Source organism: Nycticebus coucang, chromosome 17 (genome assembly GCF_027406575.1).
Source record: "Nycticebus coucang isolate mNycCou1 chromosome 17, mNycCou1.pri, whole genome shotgun sequence".
NCBI lineage: Eukaryota > Metazoa > Chordata > Mammalia > Primates > Lorisidae > Nycticebus > Nycticebus coucang.
The window spans coordinates 39,217,497-39,235,880 of NC_069796.1; the positions used below are offsets into that span (position 1 = coordinate 39,217,497).

General features: G+C 37.0%; 1 protein-coding gene across 10 annotated transcripts in view; it reads left to right on the top strand.

Annotated features, from left to right (window-relative positions):
* The window catches only part of ANKHD1 (ankyrin repeat and KH domain containing 1), a 170,632-nt gene that overhangs the window by 100,367 nt on the left and 51,881 nt on the right, over nucleotides 1-18,384 (top strand). For 9 of the 10 annotated variants that reach the window (XM_053566458.1, XM_053566459.1, XM_053566461.1 and 6 more), the window contains 4 exons: nucleotides 2,720-2,807; nucleotides 6,029-6,156; nucleotides 6,791-6,934; nucleotides 8,605-8,707. In XM_053566458.1, the coding sequence (XP_053422433.1) occupies nucleotides 2,720-2,807; nucleotides 6,029-6,156; nucleotides 6,791-6,934; nucleotides 8,605-8,707 (463 nt within the window). The remainder of the gene's footprint in view (nucleotides 1-2,719; nucleotides 2,808-6,028; nucleotides 6,157-6,790; nucleotides 6,935-8,604; nucleotides 8,708-18,384) is intronic. The other variant, XM_053566460.1, reaches the window with a different exon arrangement.

Here is an 18,384-nt window from a genome sequence, read left to right on the forward strand (position 1 = left end):
AGTTGTTACAGGGACAATTTTACAGGGTAGGCATAAAGTTTCTGTGTTATTTAAAGTAGTTGCAACTTTAAATTGCACATGAACTTTATGTCCACCTTGTATTTCCAGCATATAATTGATTATAATGATAATTCAGAAATTAGTTGTATAGAAAAACTGGACAACTTTCTAGGTCTTTCTGAGTAATGTCATCATGGCATATATTCTGTTTTGTTTGAAGTAAATTGCCAGAATGTTAGATTTACTTACATTTGAAAATGAGTTCAGGGTGGCGCCTGTGGCTCAGTGAGCAGGGCGCCAGCCCCATATACCGAGGGTGGCGGGTTCAAACCCAGCCCCGGCCAAACTGCAACAAAAAAATAGCCGGGTGTTGTGGCGGGCGCCTGTAGTCCCAGCTACGCGGGAGGCTGGGGCAGGAGAATCGCCTAAGCCCAGGAGTTGGAGGTTGCTGTGAGCTGTGTGACGCCACGGCACTCTACCGAGGGCAATAAAGTGAAACTCTGTCTCTACAAAAAAAAAAGAAAATGAGTTCAAGATCTATTCAAAAGCCAGATTATTTTGACATTATTTATAGTTACACATTTTTTCCATATCCTGGAGTTAATAAAGATTGTTGTCTAATTAACGTGTATAACAAAAAGTCAAAGCATAAACTAAGTTTTATAGGTGATTGAGTAATACTACACTATACAGAATTTTAAAAAACTTTTTAGAGTGGAGTTTCTATCATCTGTCAAATTTCTGTTGGATTGACAATCTCTACTCTTAGATTTTATTGTTATTTTGCCTGAATTATAGAGCGTGTATAGTTATATAGGTAATCTAAATTGCATTCTGTTGTGAGAGCATCTATTTTTAAGTAGACTGTGTGGCACCTGAAGGATTTTCTGAGGTATTTAGAAGGATAGAGCTGAAATAAAGCCTTAACTTAATCATCATCCTTTATCAAGTAGTAACAGAAGAGAACCAGTACAACAGAAATTTGTTTGTATACATAGTGAAAGAGGGGACAGCTAAGAGAACTTTTCATGGAAGTAATGTATCAGCTACATTTTAATATGTAGATGAATATAATTTGTTCACAATTTTCCCAACTAATAGTGCTACTTACCATACAAGCAAGCTCCTTTTAGTGGCATTTTTATACGTGGCATGGTTAGAAGCTGTTTTTATCATTTATTCCTTTTACTGGCCAAATTCCTAGAAAGTAATAATACGTGCTATCATGAGACGGTGCCTTTTGCCTTTGATTTAGGTATTTAATTTCTACTTAAAAAAATATCTACCCATTGGTCTATTTTCTTTTTCCTTTACTGTTCAAATACCATAGTATTTTTCTGTAGGGATTTGTTTTTATCCTTTATGACAGAGTGCTTATTGGCTTCTGATACATAGGATCAAGATCCTTCTAATCACCTCCCTTCACTAAGGTTCCTTTTCATAGTTCAGATGAATACTTAGGAAAACATCTTTTTAAGTTGAGAATTAGAGTGCAGTTTTTTCTCTTTTAGGAATCAAACTTCAATGGTTATTGTTTTTTGTTGTTGTTTTTGTAGAGACAGAGTTTCACTTAATTGCCCTCGGTAGAGTGCCGTGGCATCACACAGCTCACAGCAACCTCCAGCTCCTGGGCTTAGGCAATTCTCCTGCCTCAGTCTCCCGAGTAGCTGGGACTACAGGCGCCCGCCACAACCCCCAGCTATTTTTTTTGTTGTTGTTGCAGTTTTGGCTGGGGCTGGGTTTGAACTCGCCACCCTCAGTGTATGGGGCCGGCGCCCTGCTCACTGAGCCACAGGCGCCACCCTGTTGTTGTTGTTTTTTTCCAGTTTTGGCCAGGGCTGGGCTTGAGCCCACCACCTCCAGCATATGGGACCAGCGCCCCACTCCTTTGAGCCACAGGCGCTGCCCAATGGTTATTGTTTTATATACAAAACTGTACTTGCCCTTAAGAAGTTATACCATCTAAGGCCAGGCATAGTGGCTCATGCCTGTAATCCTAGCACTCTAAAAGACTGAGGCGGGTGGATCGTTTGAGCTCAGGAGTTCCAGGGTGGCACCTGTGGCTCAGTGGGTAGGGCTCCAGCCCCGTATACCGAGGGTGGCGGGTTCAAACTTGGCCCCAGCTAAACTGCAACAAAACAATAGCTGGGCATTGTGGAGGATGCCTGTAGTCCCAGCTACTTGGGAGGCTGAGACAGGAGAATCGCCTAAGCCCAGGAGTTGGAGGTTGCTATGAGCTGTGTGATGCCACGGCACTTTACTAAGGGCAATAAAGTGAGACTCTGTCTCTATAAAAAAAAAAAAAAAGAAGAAGAAGGAAAATAAAAGAAAAGGAAAAACTAGCTGGGCTTTGTACTACTCAGAAGTTTGCTATGAGCTATAATGTCCTGGCACTCTACCCAGGGCAACAGAATGAGAGTCTGTCTCCAAAAGAGAGAGAGAGAGAGATAAAGAAAACATATTATACCATCTAGTGTGGACTGGAAATCTTATATATTGGAAGGATAGAGGTAGGTAGTCTAAGTGCCTGTATTGAGTAAACATTAAATCTTTATTTGGGTTTACACAAGGCCCTGGGTTCACTCCCCTGTACCTCAAGCAATTAGAAAAAAAAATTAAAAACAAAATCCTCATTATTTCTCATATCATTAGAACTAAGTGTTTAAAATAGGTAGTTAATCACTTGGCACTGATGGATTTTTTGTTGTTTCTTTAATAGGAGCATGAATCTGAAGGTGGAAGGACACCTTTGATGAAAGCTGCAAGAGCTGGTCATTTGTGCACTGTGCAGTTTCTTATTAGCAAAGGTAAAGAAAGTACAAATGATCATATAGTTTCTGGAAAAAAATTTCTTAAGTATTGCAAGCTGCTTTATCTGCAGTACAAATATTGTATTCTAGTCTCTTGTTGTATTTTATTTAGTAAGCACAGAGTTTGTGAGGCATGTACTGGGGTTTTGTTTATGAGTTTCAATTTTCATCAACTAACTAGCATATGGTTGTTCCCCAAAGTTGGAAAATTCAAATGTAAAATGTCCAGCTATGCTCAAGTAGATGTTTAACACTTAATCATAAGCCAGTTCTGCTAGAGATGAGGGTGGAAAACAGAACGTTTGCTGCTATGGTGCTTGTTTTTGGTACAGTTGAATTAACTGAGTTTATAACAGTCTTACTATTTTTATATTCCTTTAGAAATTCTATTATTAGAAGAATATATTTAGGCAAAGAATGTTAGCTGATGGTTGAATGATTTGTTTAAAACTGTTTACTGTGGAAAAGTGAAATGCTGATGAACCAAATATTAGGTTGAACCAATAAAATCGTTGTTTATATGCTCTTCTTGTCAGAGCATATAAATGTCATTTATAGATCAAAAATGGTAATGTCAGCAATTCCATTGTGTTCAGCTCTTTGTATAGTGTCAGAGGTACACTGACATCTATGTACCTCTAGGAAAGGATGACAAAAATGCGAGGAAGATCACTCAGGTGGTGCCATGTTATTAAAATGAAAATTTTATATTTATATTTCAATGGAATTCTGACATCTTGTGACATTAAAAAATGTAGGGTGATATAATTTTAAATGGTATATCATTTTAAATATACTTGTTTTCTTCCTTTTTTTTTGTAGTTTTGGCTGGGGCTGGGTTTGAACCCACCACCTCCGGCATATGGGGCCAGCGCCCTACTCCTTTGAGCCACAGGTGCCACCCTGTTTTTTTTTTTTGCAGTTTTTGGCTGGGACTGGGTTTGAACCTACTACCTCTAGCATATGGGGCCGGCGCCCTACTTCTTTGAGCCACAGATGCCACCTTGTTTTCTTCTTTAATAAGATAACGTTGGGTTATTTTATTTATATCACATTTTGCTGCTAAGTAAGACATATCTTTACATAAAGTTCTATAACATAGTCTGTAAAAGCTACTTACTGTGACCACACAGAATCAATAAATAGATGGATAACCCTTGGAGTTCTTTTATGTTTCTTTGCTACAAAGGAAACTAAATCATATCCAACAACAACCTGCTAAGAATATAATCAGGTTCGTCAGGGATCGGAACACATTGATTTTATCCTTTCTAGACTAAATAATCCCATCATCTAAAATAACCCCATGCTGCTAACGTAAGGGTGTTCATTGCTGTGTCTTCTCCTTCTCAAAAGATACTTTTTTTTTTTTTTTTTTTTTTTTGAGACAGAGCCTCAAGCTATCGCCCTGGGTAGAGTGCCTCAAGCTATCACCCTGGGTAGCGTGCCGTGACATCATAGCTCACAGCAACCTCCAACTCCTGGGCGATTCTCTTGCCTCAGCCTCCCAAGTAGCTGGGACTACAGGCACCTGCCATAATGCCTGGTTGTTTTGGGGTTTTAGTTGTCATGTTGTTTGGCAGGCCAGGCTGGATTTGAACCCACCAGCTCTGGTGTTGTGGCTGGCACCTTAGCTGCTTGAGCTACAGGCACCACTCCCAAAAGATTCTTTTAAGCAAGTTAGGATTAGGTTCAGTTGGATATTTTCTGAAACTGAAATAAATTAATAATAACATTGGCTTATTTTTCGTAAGTTGAATTAAGGAAAAAGGAAGGATGAATATTTCTATAGTCTTAACTTTCTAGTTGAGACCTTTTGATTGTTAAAGGTAGCTAAACTAAAAACCATTTTCTTTTTACAAGGGTCAAAAATAATTCACTGAAAAAGAAGTTAAGAGATTTTTGCATTAACTTTCTTTTTAGGTCATATTATACAGAGCTACTAAACAAGTTACAGCTTTCAGCTAACATATTTGGATAACCTTCTGTATTGTCTTCATATCCAGGCTCCCCAGACTCTTCAAATACACAGTATAAAGAATCATGTTTCCCTTAAATGTTGCTTTTAAAAAAATCTATTTTAAAAAATCTATTTTTAGGCTCGGCGTCCATAGCACAGTGGTTACCGCGCCAGCCACATACACTGAAGTTGGTGGGTTCAAACCCGGCCCAGGCCAGCTAACCAACAATGACAACTGCAACAAAAAATAGCTGGACATTGTGGCAGACCTTGTAGTCCCAGCTACTTAGGAGGCTGAGACAAGAGAATCACTTGAGCCCAAGAGTTCGAGGCTGCTGTGAGCTGTGATGGCACAGTACTCTACTGAGGGTGACAAAGTGAGACTCTGTCTCAAAAAACAAACAAACAAAAACAAACCTGTTTTCTCTACTTTGAGACCTGGCTATATTGCCACTTTCTAGTAGATAAAAAATGTTGGCTTGGTGCCTGTAGCCCAAGCAACTAAGGCACCAGCCACGTATACCAGAGATGGTGTGTTCGAATCCAGCCCGGGCCTGCCAAACAACAATGACAACTACAACCCCAAAAACAACCAAGCATTGTGGCAGGTGTCTGTTGTCCCAGCTACTTGAGAGGCTGAGGCAAGAGAATCGCTTAAGCCCAGAAGTTGGAGGTTGCTATGAGCTGTGATGCCACGGCACTCTACCCAGGGCGATAGCTTGAGGCTCTGTCTCAAAGAAAAAAAAAAAAAGAAAAGAAAAATCTTGGGAATACTTTGAGAGTTACGTGTATTTGATACTTTCATTAACCTGTATATATTCATTAATCTTAGCCTTCTAGATTTTCCATTTTAAAAGTGACATTGAATGAATGAAGTACAACTACGTGCAACAATGTGGATGAATCTCACAATATAACATTGAGTGAAAGAAGGCAGATGTACACAAAAGAGTGCATTGTATGGTGCCATTCATACAAAATTCAAAAACTAAAACCAGTTTGGAAGTCAGGGTAGTAGTTATCATTGGTGGGGTCGGGTGACTGAACGGGGACACAGATGGGGCTTCTGGTATGTGGATAATGTTCTGTTTCTTAATCTGGGTGCTGGTTACACAAATGTGTTCACTTTGTAAAACATTTTCTAATGATAACACTATTTGTGTACTTTATTATATCTGTGTTATACTTCAAAATCTTTAAAATGATATTGTCTTGATTTCAACCTTTGCTAAGACTAGTGTTTTATTTTTCTTCAAAGGTGCCAATGTGAATAGGGCTACAGCCAATAATGACCATACTGTGGTGTCACTGGCCTGTGCAGGTGGCCATCTGGCTGTTGTTGAGCTACTCTTGGCTCATGGGGCTGACCCTACTCATCGACTCAAGGTATTCTACTTAAAAATAAATAAATAAATAATTTGTATTATTATAAAAATATGTAAAAATAGACCACTGTCCTCCAGCCTGGACAACAGAGGGAGACCCTGTCTCAAAAAATAAAATAAAATAAAATATAAAAAAATTAACTATTGATGTCTGATCCTTAGTGCAGTGGTTCTCAACCTTATTAATGCTGTGACCCTTTAATACAGTTCCTCATGTTGTGGTGACCCCCAACTATTAAATTATTTTCATTGCTACAGTAGCAAAGATTTTATTTTATTCTTTAAATTCTTTGGTGTGAGATTGTTTTTGAGTTGACTTTCTAGGTTCCACATGTACCAATGCATACACTTGCCATGCTACAGTAGCAACGAAAATAATTTTATAGTTGGGGTCACCACAACATGAGGAACTGTATTAAATTTTTTATGTGGGGTCACCACAACATGAGGAACTGTATTAAAGGGTCACGGCATTAGGAAGGTTGAGAACCACTGCCTTAGTGCTTAGTATTTATTACTCTTTAAGTGAGTTTTGATCTTATGTGAGCTACTAAGAAACTAAATGTGTGTGTGTATCAATTAGATTAGAAGAAGAAATTTACAAAGAATTAATTATGGTATCAATTCTTCCTCAGGATGGCTCAACAATGCTCATTGAAGCTGCAAAGGGTGGCCATACTAATGTTGTTTCTTATCTGTTGGATTATCCAAATAATGTTATATCAGTTCCAACCACAGATGTGTCTCACCTTACCCCACCTTCTCAAGATCAATCTCAGGTAAAATGAAATGGAGCTTATTTGTTAATATAAATATTCTTCAAAGTGATTAGAAATTTTTATTTAAAATCAGTTTTAAGCAAAATGGGGTTGTTTCTATTTTTATTATATATTGAAACAAATTATTATTCTAAATTTTTTTTTTTTTTTGCAGTTTTTTTGCCCAGGGCTGGGTTGAACCCGCCACTTCCGGCATATGGGGCCAGCGCTCTAACTCCTTTGAGCCACAGGCGCCATCCTATGATTCTAAATTTTTTTTTTTTTTTGAGACAGAGCCTCAAGCTGTTACCCTGGATAGAGTGCCATGGCATCACAGCTCACAGCAACCTCCAATTCCTGGGCTCAAGCGATTCTTCTGCCTCTGCCTCCCAAGTAGCTGGGACTATAGGCGCCTGCCACAACACCCAGCTATTTCTTGGTTGCAGCCATCATTATTGTTTGGCGGGCACAGGCTGGATTCGAACCCACTAGCTCGGGTGTGTATGGCTGGCACCTTAGCCACTTGAGCCACAGACCGCTGAGCCTGATCTAAATTCTTTAAGATTTATTTTCTTCAGAAGTACATTAGAATTTTTCATTGTCTTATTTACTGAAAATAGTTGTTTTTAAAATCAAATACAGTATAGCCAGGCGTTGTGGCGGGCACCTGTAGTCCCAGCTACTCGGGAGGCTGAGATAAGAGAATTGCCTAAGCCCAAGAGCTGAAGGTTGCTGTGAGCTGTGATGCCACGGCACTCTACCGAGGGTGATAAAGTGAGACTCTGTCTCTACAATAAAAAAAAAAAAAATCAAATACAGTAGAACCCTCAGTAAGTTGACTACATAAACATATAGAAGTTGTTGGCTTAAGGAACTAAACCTGCTGTACTGATACGTACTTATAATGTCTGTCTGGTCTGTGACAGCTTAAAGAGGTCAACTTAAGGATGTGGTCAATATAGGGAGGTGGTTAACTGTGAATGTTCTACTGTATAATCATAAATATTCCATGTTGCTAGAACTAGATCTATGTTTTGTTTGTATTTTTAAGAAATACGTTGAACATAATCTTGAAAGAATAGAAAGCTTTTTCTTAATACCTCCCAAGGCAATGTTTTTTTCCCTTTTTTTAAAAATTTCAGATTAATAGGAGGGTACAATTAGGTTGTAATGTCTGCATTTGTTAGGTAAAGTCCCTGTTATCATTGTGTCCCACATCCAGGAAGTGTACCATATACCCTTAACGTTGTGCCTATTAGGTGAGAGAACATTGATCCCTCCCTTTCCTCCCACCCCCAACTTGAATTGAGTTTTTCTCTTGTGTGGGCATGTATTAGTTATGTAAAATTTGAACAAGAGTAAATTGGCCAGTAAATAGTAAATATATAGCTTGTATTCCTAGCTGTAATTGGAACCAGCAAGGCTTTATCTTCAGCAAGAGAATAATATTAATTCTATTTAGCTTAAATTATTGACTTCTTTTAGGTTGCCTGACTTTTCAATCTCTATTCTCAGAAATTAATCTTTGGTGAAGGCTTTTTTTTCCTTTAAGCTTTAAGAGTTAAAGTGAACATGGTAGTATATGAAGGAAACCTAAAACAGGTTTAAGATTTCACTTATTGACCTTTATTTTTATTTTATTCTTTAAATTCTTTGGTATGAGATTGATTGTTTTTGAGTTGACTTTCTAGGTTCCACGTGTACCAATGCATACACTTGCCATGGTTGTACCTCCCCAGGAACCTGACAGAACTTCACAGGAGCACTCTCCTGCCCCTTTAGGAGTACAAAAAGGTTAGTTTTGAGTTATTTTTCTTAAAATGGGTATTTTTTACCTAATTAATAAATCACAAAATGTACACAGTTAACTGTGTACCCATGGTTGAGATAAATAAAGAAGACATAAGTGCTAGGAAAAATGACCTCTTTCCTATTAACACTGCTAGTTGTAGCTTTCATGTGGCACAGATGAAAATACTTAAGAAATTAAACCAAATTCTTGATTACATTAAAGTAGTGAAAATTTATCAACCATTCAATTTTGCAATTGACAATTCTAGCTAAACAATAGTATAATATGAAGAATGTTTGATATTTAGTCTTTGTAGCGTTGATTCAGTTAATGAGAAGTTTAAGAATTACTATTTCATTTATGTAATGCTGAATATAGTCAATTACTATCAATATGTGAACCTGGACAAATAACTATCAAAATATATGTATATAAATAATACCCAAGTTACTATTGGAAGGAGTATACACTATGTAAAAGACTGAAGTTTGTGAGTTCAAATAGTTTCTCCTCTTTTATTTGTAAATATGAATTATGTATGCATCACCTTCATGTATAGATTTACCTTCACTTGATAATCATGTACAGTTTTAATATCTGAGTTCTCTGAAATAAGAAAATAGGTAATATGTAGAATTTTCAAAGCTACATAAAAATGACTGGATGTGGTGGTTCACACCTGTAATCTCAGCACTTTGTAGGCTGAGGCAGGAGGGCTGTTTAAAGCCAGGAGTTCAAGCCCAGCCTGAGCAATATAGCTACATGCCATCTCTACAGAAAAACAAAAACAATTGAGCCTGGTGTGGTGGCATATACCTGTAGTCCTAGCTACTCCGGAGGTTGAGATGGAAGGGTCACTTGTGCCCTGGAGTTCAAGATTGTAGTGAGCTATGATGGTACCATGGCACTTGAGCCTGGGTGGCAGGATGTGACCCTGTCTCTAAAATAAATAAGTAAATAAATAAACAAAACTACATAAAAACAAATTTATGTTTTACTGTGTGATAATCAAGTCCTAGATTATTGAATCACAGTAAGATGTTTAAGTGTATATTGGTTTCTTTAACACATTGACTGCCACGCTAGAAAAATAATTTTCCTCAGGGCCTAGTATTATATACTAGGTCAAGACAGGTCAAGAGACATGTGAGTTATATATGCATCATGAGGCCCTGAGCTCAAAACTAGCATAAGTTAAATGGAACTTATATAGCAGTTAATATTAATACCGTGATTTAAGAAAAGTAGTTAAGGTTGACTGTTACAGACACTTCTTTCAAATTATGCTAATTTAAGTAATTTAAACTTTTGAGGGCATTCACTTAATTTCTAAACTATTAATTTTAGACATGAAATATCTGTAGTCTTTCTATCTTAGGCTAATTTTAGCAGTTTTCCATTTGATACCTATCTATTCAAAATTTTCTTATTTTTAATTGCCAAGCATGGTGGCTCACGCTTGTAATCCTAGCACCCTGGGAGGCTGAAGTAGGTGGATTGCTTGAGCTCAGGAGTTCGAGACCAGCCAGATGGGGTCTCACTTTTGCCATTAAAAATAGAAAAACTACAGCCAGGCGTTGTGGCGGGCGCCTGTAGTCCCAGCTACTCGGGAGGGTAAGGCAAGAGAATTGCTTAAGCCCAGGAGTTGGAGGTTGATGTGAGCTGTGTGAGGCCACAGCACTCCACCGAGGGCCATAAAGTGAGACTCTGTCTCTAAAAAAAAAAAAAAAATAGAAAAACTACCTGGGTTATTGTGGTGGGTGCCTTGGGAGGCTGAGGCAAGGGGATGGCTTGAGCCCAAGGGTTTGAGCCAATATGCTATGATACTGTACCCAGGGTGACAGAGCAAGACTCTGTCTCCAAAAAAATACTTTTTTTCTTGATTTTAATCTTACCACTTTAAAAACCAAACTGAACATGTACTTGTTAAGGAATCTGAATATCATAACCAGTTGGCAGCCTTTATTATTTTTTTATTTTGTTTGGTTTTGTTTTTATTTGAGACAGAGTCTCAACTTTGTCACCCTCGGTAGAGTGCTATGGCATCATAACTCACAGCAACCTCAAACTCTTTGAGCTCAAATGATTCTCTTGCCTCAGCCTCCCTAATAGCTGGGGACTACAGGTGCCTGCCACAGTGCCCAGCTATTTTTAGAGATGGGGGTCTTGTTCTTGATCAGGCTGGTCTGGAACTCCTGAATTCAAGCTGTCCACCTGCCTGGGCCTCCCAGAGTGCTAAGATTACAGGCATGAGTCACTGTGCCCAACTGGCAACCTTTAGTAAAATATTTAAAACTAAATACCTCTATTTTTGTTGTTTTTTGGTTTTTGTTTAGCTAACCCCTATAGAGGATTGTGGTTAACTTTGGTTTGGGAAATTCAGTACTAAATAAGAATAATTTTTTAAATACATTAACACAGAGTCACAAAATAACCAAAAATTAACTTAAACAGAATAGGTATAGAGAGGAAATAAAGCTTTTTAAATTTACATTTAATGTATATTTTTAAGGAATCTGAGCATCATAACCAGTTGGCAGCCTATAGTTTTGTGTGTATATATAATATATAATATATATATAAATCTGAAATATTTGCATAGTAAATTAAATTGATGCTCAAGTGTGAGCTGTCATAATTTTGCTTACTGAAATATACTGAGTATTTTCTTCATGTTGATGTTGTATTACTTATGGAATAGTATTAAAATGAACTAACCCTGTAAGGACACTTTAATTTTAATAAATTATTAGGGGAAGAGAAAATGAATGCTAGTATCTAAACACTTGAGCACTTGCTATTGCTGTCAACCAGTGGCATTGCCAGCCTACCATTTAATACAGGATCAAACTGTGATAATGCATTGTATTAAGGTGTCAGTATAAACCATGTGCATTACAGAATATTATGTTACTCCTAAATTAGGAAAAATCAATTGATGTAAAAATGCATACTGAATTACTGGGATAAATAGAAAAATTATTACTTTTTCTCCTTAAAGCTGCTTTAGCTTCTCTTTTATGTCCCTAAAGAATCTCCCTCAAGTGAAGAAATTGCCATTTGACTCTTTGTTTTGTTTTCTTTAAATCTGTGTTATTTCTATGTAGTGTATATGCTTAGGGATGGACAAAGTATTCTTATTTTCTAGGACTCTTCTTTTCCTCTTCTATCATTTCCAACTTTTTTTTTTTTTTTTTTTTTGAGACAGAGTCTCAGTATGTCACCCTCGGTAGAGTGCTGTGGGGTCACAGCTTACAGCAACCTCAAACTCTTGGGCTTAAGCGATTCTCTTGCCTCAGCCTCCTAAGTAGCTGTGACTACAGGTGCCCTGCACAATGCCTGGCTATTTTTTTTTATTTGGTTATTGTTGTCATTGTTTAGCAGTCCCTGGCTGCGTTCTAACTCACCAGCAGCCCCGGTGCATGTGACTGGTGCCCTAACCACTGAGCTATGGATGCCTAGCCATCTTTTCAACTTCTTATAACCTTTTATTCCTATGTTTTGAATAAATATTTTTATTATTCATATCCCTTTTCTTTTAAAATGTATTCATGCCTTTAAATCTTATCCAGGTGTTCGATGTATGTCCTACTTAGAATTTCTTCTCATTTATACCCCATATGTGTTATATTCTTTGTACAGGCTTATTCTTGTTGAGCCATCCTCTTGATTTAGGTAACTAATCTCACTTGTCTGTTGTTTGGTTTTCAAGGTTTTGAGATTCTAGGTGGTATCTAACAGAGGCCTCAGAATCACTTCTATGAACAAAAAAATAAGTGAACATGATATGCTTAGTGTTCTATCATTATTTAGCTTTACTGTCTGTAGTTATAAAAATTCAAATGTTGGTTGCTGCCCTGTGCACCAGGGCTGGTGGGTTCGAACACAGCCGGGTCTGCTAAACAACAATGATAACAATAGAAAAAGTGAGGCCAGAAGATCACTTAAGCCCAGGAGTTGGAGGTTGCTGTGAGTTATGATGCCATGGCTCTCTACCCAGGGCAACAGCTTGAGACTCTGTCTAAAAAAAAAAAATTCAAATGGGAAAGGACACATAAATTATTTAAACTCTGCTTTTCCAAAATCAGTTTGGTAAGTAAATATGATTGCAGCCACTTTTTGTATCTAACTTGTTATAACTGGTACTACAGAGATTCTAAAAGAGAAGACTCATTATAATTTTCTACAGTTACATAATTTAGAAGTAATATGCTGCAAAGCATTTAAAATGAGGTCAAGATAAACAAAACACATTTTTTTGTGTTTACTTCAAGCCCTGTTGAGGGGTAATTTCTTTTCTCTAATCTTCTTCTGTGCTTTATTGGATCTTCCTTCTGGCTTTTGTCACTCCTGCTCGCTTTCCTCCTTTCTAAAGGTTAAATGTAGAGGGTTGAGTTATTAATTATACTCATTTTCTGGTGTTTTGTTATCATGGCTTCACTCCCGTTTTATTTTCTTTTATTCTTTCTGTTTCCCTCCTTCCCCCATTCCAGTGTGTTTGGTGTGTTAAAGTTCTTATAAAATATTATTTTGTGTATATTTTCAATTCACATAAATGATAATTGTGCAATAGAACAGATCTCATTTTATTTATTTATTTATCTTTCATTTTTTTATTTTGTAGGATAGAGTCTCACTTCATTGCCCTTGGTAGAGTGCCATGGCGTCACACAGCTCACAGCAACCTCCAACTCCTGGGCTTAAGTTATTCTCTTGCCTCAGTCTCCCGAGTAGCTGGAACTACAGGCGCCCACCACAACGCCAGGCTTTTGTTGCAGTTTGGCCGGGGCTGGGTTTGAACCTGCCACCCTCGGTATATCGGGCCAGCGCCCTACCCACTGAGCCACAGGTGCCGCCCTCATTTTATTTTTTTTAATTCAACACTATTTTTAAGACCTATCTCTGTGTTACTTTTAGATTATTTATACCTGCAGCTTAGTACTTCACCCTGTATATCCTCCATGCTTTACTTGTCCATTCTCTGAGTGATGGGCGCCCAGATTTCCTCTGTTTTGGCAACACCACAGACCATAATGCTGTGATAAAAATCCTAGTTCTAGTCCCATTATGGATTTGTGTAAGAATTGTTTTGTGGGGCCGGACGCAGTGGCTCACGCCTGTAATCCTAGCACTCTGGGAGGCCGAGGTAGGTGGATTGCCCTAAGCTCACAGGTTCGAGACCAGCCTGAGCAAGAGTGAGACTTCCGTCTCTAAAAATAGCCAGGCGTTGTGGCAGGTGCCTGTAGTCCCAGATCCCAGCTACTTCGGAGGCTGAGGCAAGAGAATCACTTGAGCTTAATAAGAGTTTGAAGTTTGAAGTTGCTGTGAGCTATGATAAAGTAAGACTCTCGGTCTCAAAAAAAATAAATAATTACTTTGGGATATTACCTGACTCTTAGACTATAAGCTCCTTAAGGGCAGAGTTTGTGTTGTTCAGACTATAAGCTCCTCAAGGGCAGGTTTTATGTTGTTCATCTTTGTATGGTCCACCATGCCTTGTTTATACTAGTTGTTCAAATATTTTTTGAATAAATTAATAAATTCCAGGCTAAGAACATAGATTATTCTGAAGGTAGAAGAAAAAGAATTTTTTGTTGTTGTTGTTGTTGGGGATTCATTGAGGGTACAATAAGCCAGGTTACACTGATTGCAATTGTTAGGTAAAGTCCCTCTTGCAATCATGTCTTGCCCCCATAAAGTGTGACACACACCAAGGCCCCACTCCCCTCCCTCCTTCCCTCTTTCTGCTCCCCACCCCCATAACCTTAATTGTCATTAATTGTCCTCATATCAAAATTGAGTACATAGGATTCATGCTTCTCCATTCTTGTGATGCTTTACTAAGAAATGTCTTCCACGTCCATCCAGGTTAATACGAAGGATGTAAAGTCTCCATTTTTTTTAATGGCTGAATAGTATTCCATGGTGTACATATAAGGAAAAAGAATTTTTAAGAAGAAAGACATTGTGATTAAAGAAGATGTTTAAAAAAATAAGAGGTGGCTTGGAGCCCGTAGCTCAGTGAGTAAGGCACCAGCCACATACACCGAGGCTGGTGGGTTTGAGCCTGGCCTGGGCCTGCTAAACAGCAATGATAGCTGCAACCAAAAAAATAGCCAGGTGTTGTGGCGGGTGCCTGTAGTCCCAGCTACTCAAGAAGGCTGAGACAAGAGAATCAATTAAACCCAAGAGTTTGAAGTTGCTGTGAGCTGTGATGTCACAGCACTGTACTAGGGTGACATTGGTCTCAAAAAAAAAAAAAAAGTAGTATTGTAGAATGGTAGGAGATTGACAACAGAAGTATACATGTAAAATAAGAAATTAACATGCTGCTTTATATTGCAGAGTTGTGTTTTAGAGTAGGTAACATGAAAAGTTCTCACATTTTCATATCAAACCATTAAAATTATATGGAAAAATTATATATACAGCAAATGATAATGAATATTCCTCTGGAAATTTTACTAGTATTCTTAGGCGATTTCCATTATGTAACATGCTTGTGTAGATTTACATATGCCCTAATTTTATAATATCTTTTAAAATATAAGTGCTTAGGAAAAAGTGGAAGGTTGAATTAATCTGTTATAATGTAACACAGATGCTCTATCTTTGAACACTCTTGGTTAACAGATTGCTGTGTTTAAGATATATAATGTGCCTTGTTTGGAAAATTTTGAGACACATAATTAGACGTAGTGGAAAAGTGAATTAATTCTAGGGCAGTGCTTTTATGTTTTTTTGTGACCAGAACAAGAAGTATTTTTGAAACCAGGAACACAACATATATCTACTTACCAAAACACAAATTATATTAGATAATAAATACTTGGTGCACTGTGTTATTTTCAGTGCTACTTAACTTTGTTTACTATTTAAGATCCGTGGATAATAGGATTTAAAAGTCTGTCTGGTAGAGTGCTTTCTGGTGATATAAAAAAGCAAGAGAATTGCAGAACAAGGACTAAATTTGATCAGATAAAACCAAGCAAGGAAACATGAAACTTAAGTCTAGATCCACCTGTATATCATGTGTTTTTTTCCATTGGCTATTATTTTTCTATTGCACAGTGTACTAATTATTTTAGACACAAAGGTAATTGATAGAATTAAGTTGATGTCAATAGCATTCTAAATATTTGGCAAGTATGTCTACCTCATTCCCTCACTGCTCATAAAAAAATAAAGGCCATGTTTAACCTGTCTCTATCACATGGCTTCTACTATAAACTTTATCTAGCTTTGTTAATGAAGGAAAAGTATAGAGGAAGTAGGATAACAACCAAACCCAAAAGATAAATGGTGACTTTTCCTGTATTTCTAAATAGTACTTTTTGGTATCACTCAACTATAACCAATAGATTTATTTGTTTATACCTGGCAGTAGGAGATGTTTGAAGGAGATAGAACCTTTATTTTCTGGTGTCTTTTAACACTGCCTTTTGAAAATTTTATTACTAAAAGAGCACTTGTCATAATCTCTACTTAACCCAAAATTGAAGGTGTTGCTTCAGCTTTTAGGAATAATTAGGTAACATTATTTTTCACCAACCTGATTTATTTTTTGATATTTATAGCTTGTGTTAGTGCTTTGATTTGTATCTAGGCAATTCTTTTTTGGCGGGGGCTGGGTTTGAACCTGCCACCTCCAGTATATGGGCCCAACGCCCTACTCCTTTGAGCCACAGGTGCTGCCCTCTAGGCAATTCTAAGTTTATGGCTATAGATGCTCAGCCATTGGCTGTTTTGGGAATAACTTTTTTGTGCATTACCTTCACTGTTTTGCATTTGTAATGCCATGTGTGTTCTGAACTTATGGTCTCTCTGTTCATTTTAATGAGTTACTCTTAGTAATCTTCCGTTTTAAGCTTTTTGCATATTATTTGTTAAATAGATAGGGCCATTCCTATCTGTTTCTGTCCTCAAAATTCTGTCTTAATTTGGGTTATTTTACTACTTAGGAAGATTTTAAATCTGTGAATGTTCAACATGGTGGTTAGCAACACTGATTAGTGTTGAACTCTTAACCTAGTTTACCTTAATCTTAAATATAAATTATACTTGCTATATAAGGGTGTTTTGAAATTAGCAGGTGTTTTAAAAGAGTATTCAGTCTTTGTACAACTTTTAAATTTTCTCTTCTAATGTCACTGAATTTATTATAAGACTGATTATTTCCTTGCCTTGCTGCAGATTTAAATGTTGCAATTGTGACTGTTTACTTTTCTTTTTCTTACCTTTTGATTATATTTAGGCATTTTAAACAAATAGTGTAAATCAAACCCTAGACTCCTATGTGGTCTTACGGAAGTAGTAATGAACTTAGCTCACAATCTAATCTATTCTTTTGCTCTGAAAGAATAAAGTGATATCTCTATCACTTTGCTTGAACGAAATAGGTACAAAATTCAATGTAGACAATATACTTTGCTGAAGTTTACTTTTAAGGAATGTTTAAGCTTCTGAAAATGATAGCAGTGATATTGGAACTGTAGTCTTCTTACCTAGATAAAAACACTGTCGAGGGGAAAAACTTAGGTTTTTTTCAGTAATAATACATGTTGCATGTTTGAGCTATCTGCAATTTTAGATCTCCCATTTTAGCAAAAAAGCAGATGAGTCTCTGTGGTTTTGTTTGTTTGTTTGTTTTTTCTTTAGTGGTTTTTGTCACCCTCTTTTTTTTTTATTATTATTATTGGAGATTCCTTGACGGTGCACAGAACCATGTAACCCTCTTGCAATTCAGGGCATTTTAACATCTGAGTCTTTTTTTTTTTCCCCTTGAAACTGGAGAATAATTTTTTAATTTTATTTTTAAAATCCCCAAATTACCTATGTTATTTATGTATGTTGACTGCAGTCCAAAATAATAGATAACTATTTTTTACCCAGTTCTTCTTTTTCTAAAAACTGCTTTGTAGTTTTTAATTTATTTACCATAAAGTTGACTTATTTTAAATGTACAATGCAATGAATTTTAGTAAATTTATTGAGTTGTATAACTATCATCACCATCTAGTTTTAGAAAATTTTCACCATCCTAGAAAGATCTCTTATGCCTGTTTGTGATTGTTTCTCATTCTGCATGTGCTGTAAGCCCTGGAAACCACTATTCTCCTTTCTATCTCTGTAGATTGGCCTTTTCTGTATAGATTTGATTTACATGGAATTGTGTAATGTGGTGTTTTATGTCTGATTTCTTTCACTTAGTGTAACTTTTTTGAGTTTCTTCTGTGTTGTAAGGTGTATCAGTAGTTTGTTCCTTTTGTTGCTGAATGTTCCATGGTCTTTCTAAATAAGATTAAGCCTTGAATTTGCTTCAGAGTGGTTATTGTACATCAGAAAATGTATTTTCTCCATTTCATATCTAGGTGTTAGGATTGTAATATTGATAATTATTTTCAACTGACTTGTTATGAGGGGAGTAACTTGAGTACAATTTAAAACCTTAAAATAGGCTCAGCGCACATAGCTCTGAGTGGTTAGGGTGCCAGCCACATAACACTGGGGCTAACACCGGGGCTGGCAGGTTTGAACCTGGCCCAGGCCTGCTAAAACCTTAAAATAATATATACTGTCATTGTTTTTAACACTATATGCAAAATCCGATTTTTCTTCTAGGATCATTTATTGGTTTTCTCACAGATTTTACTTGAAGTGTTTATTTAATTTGAAGGTA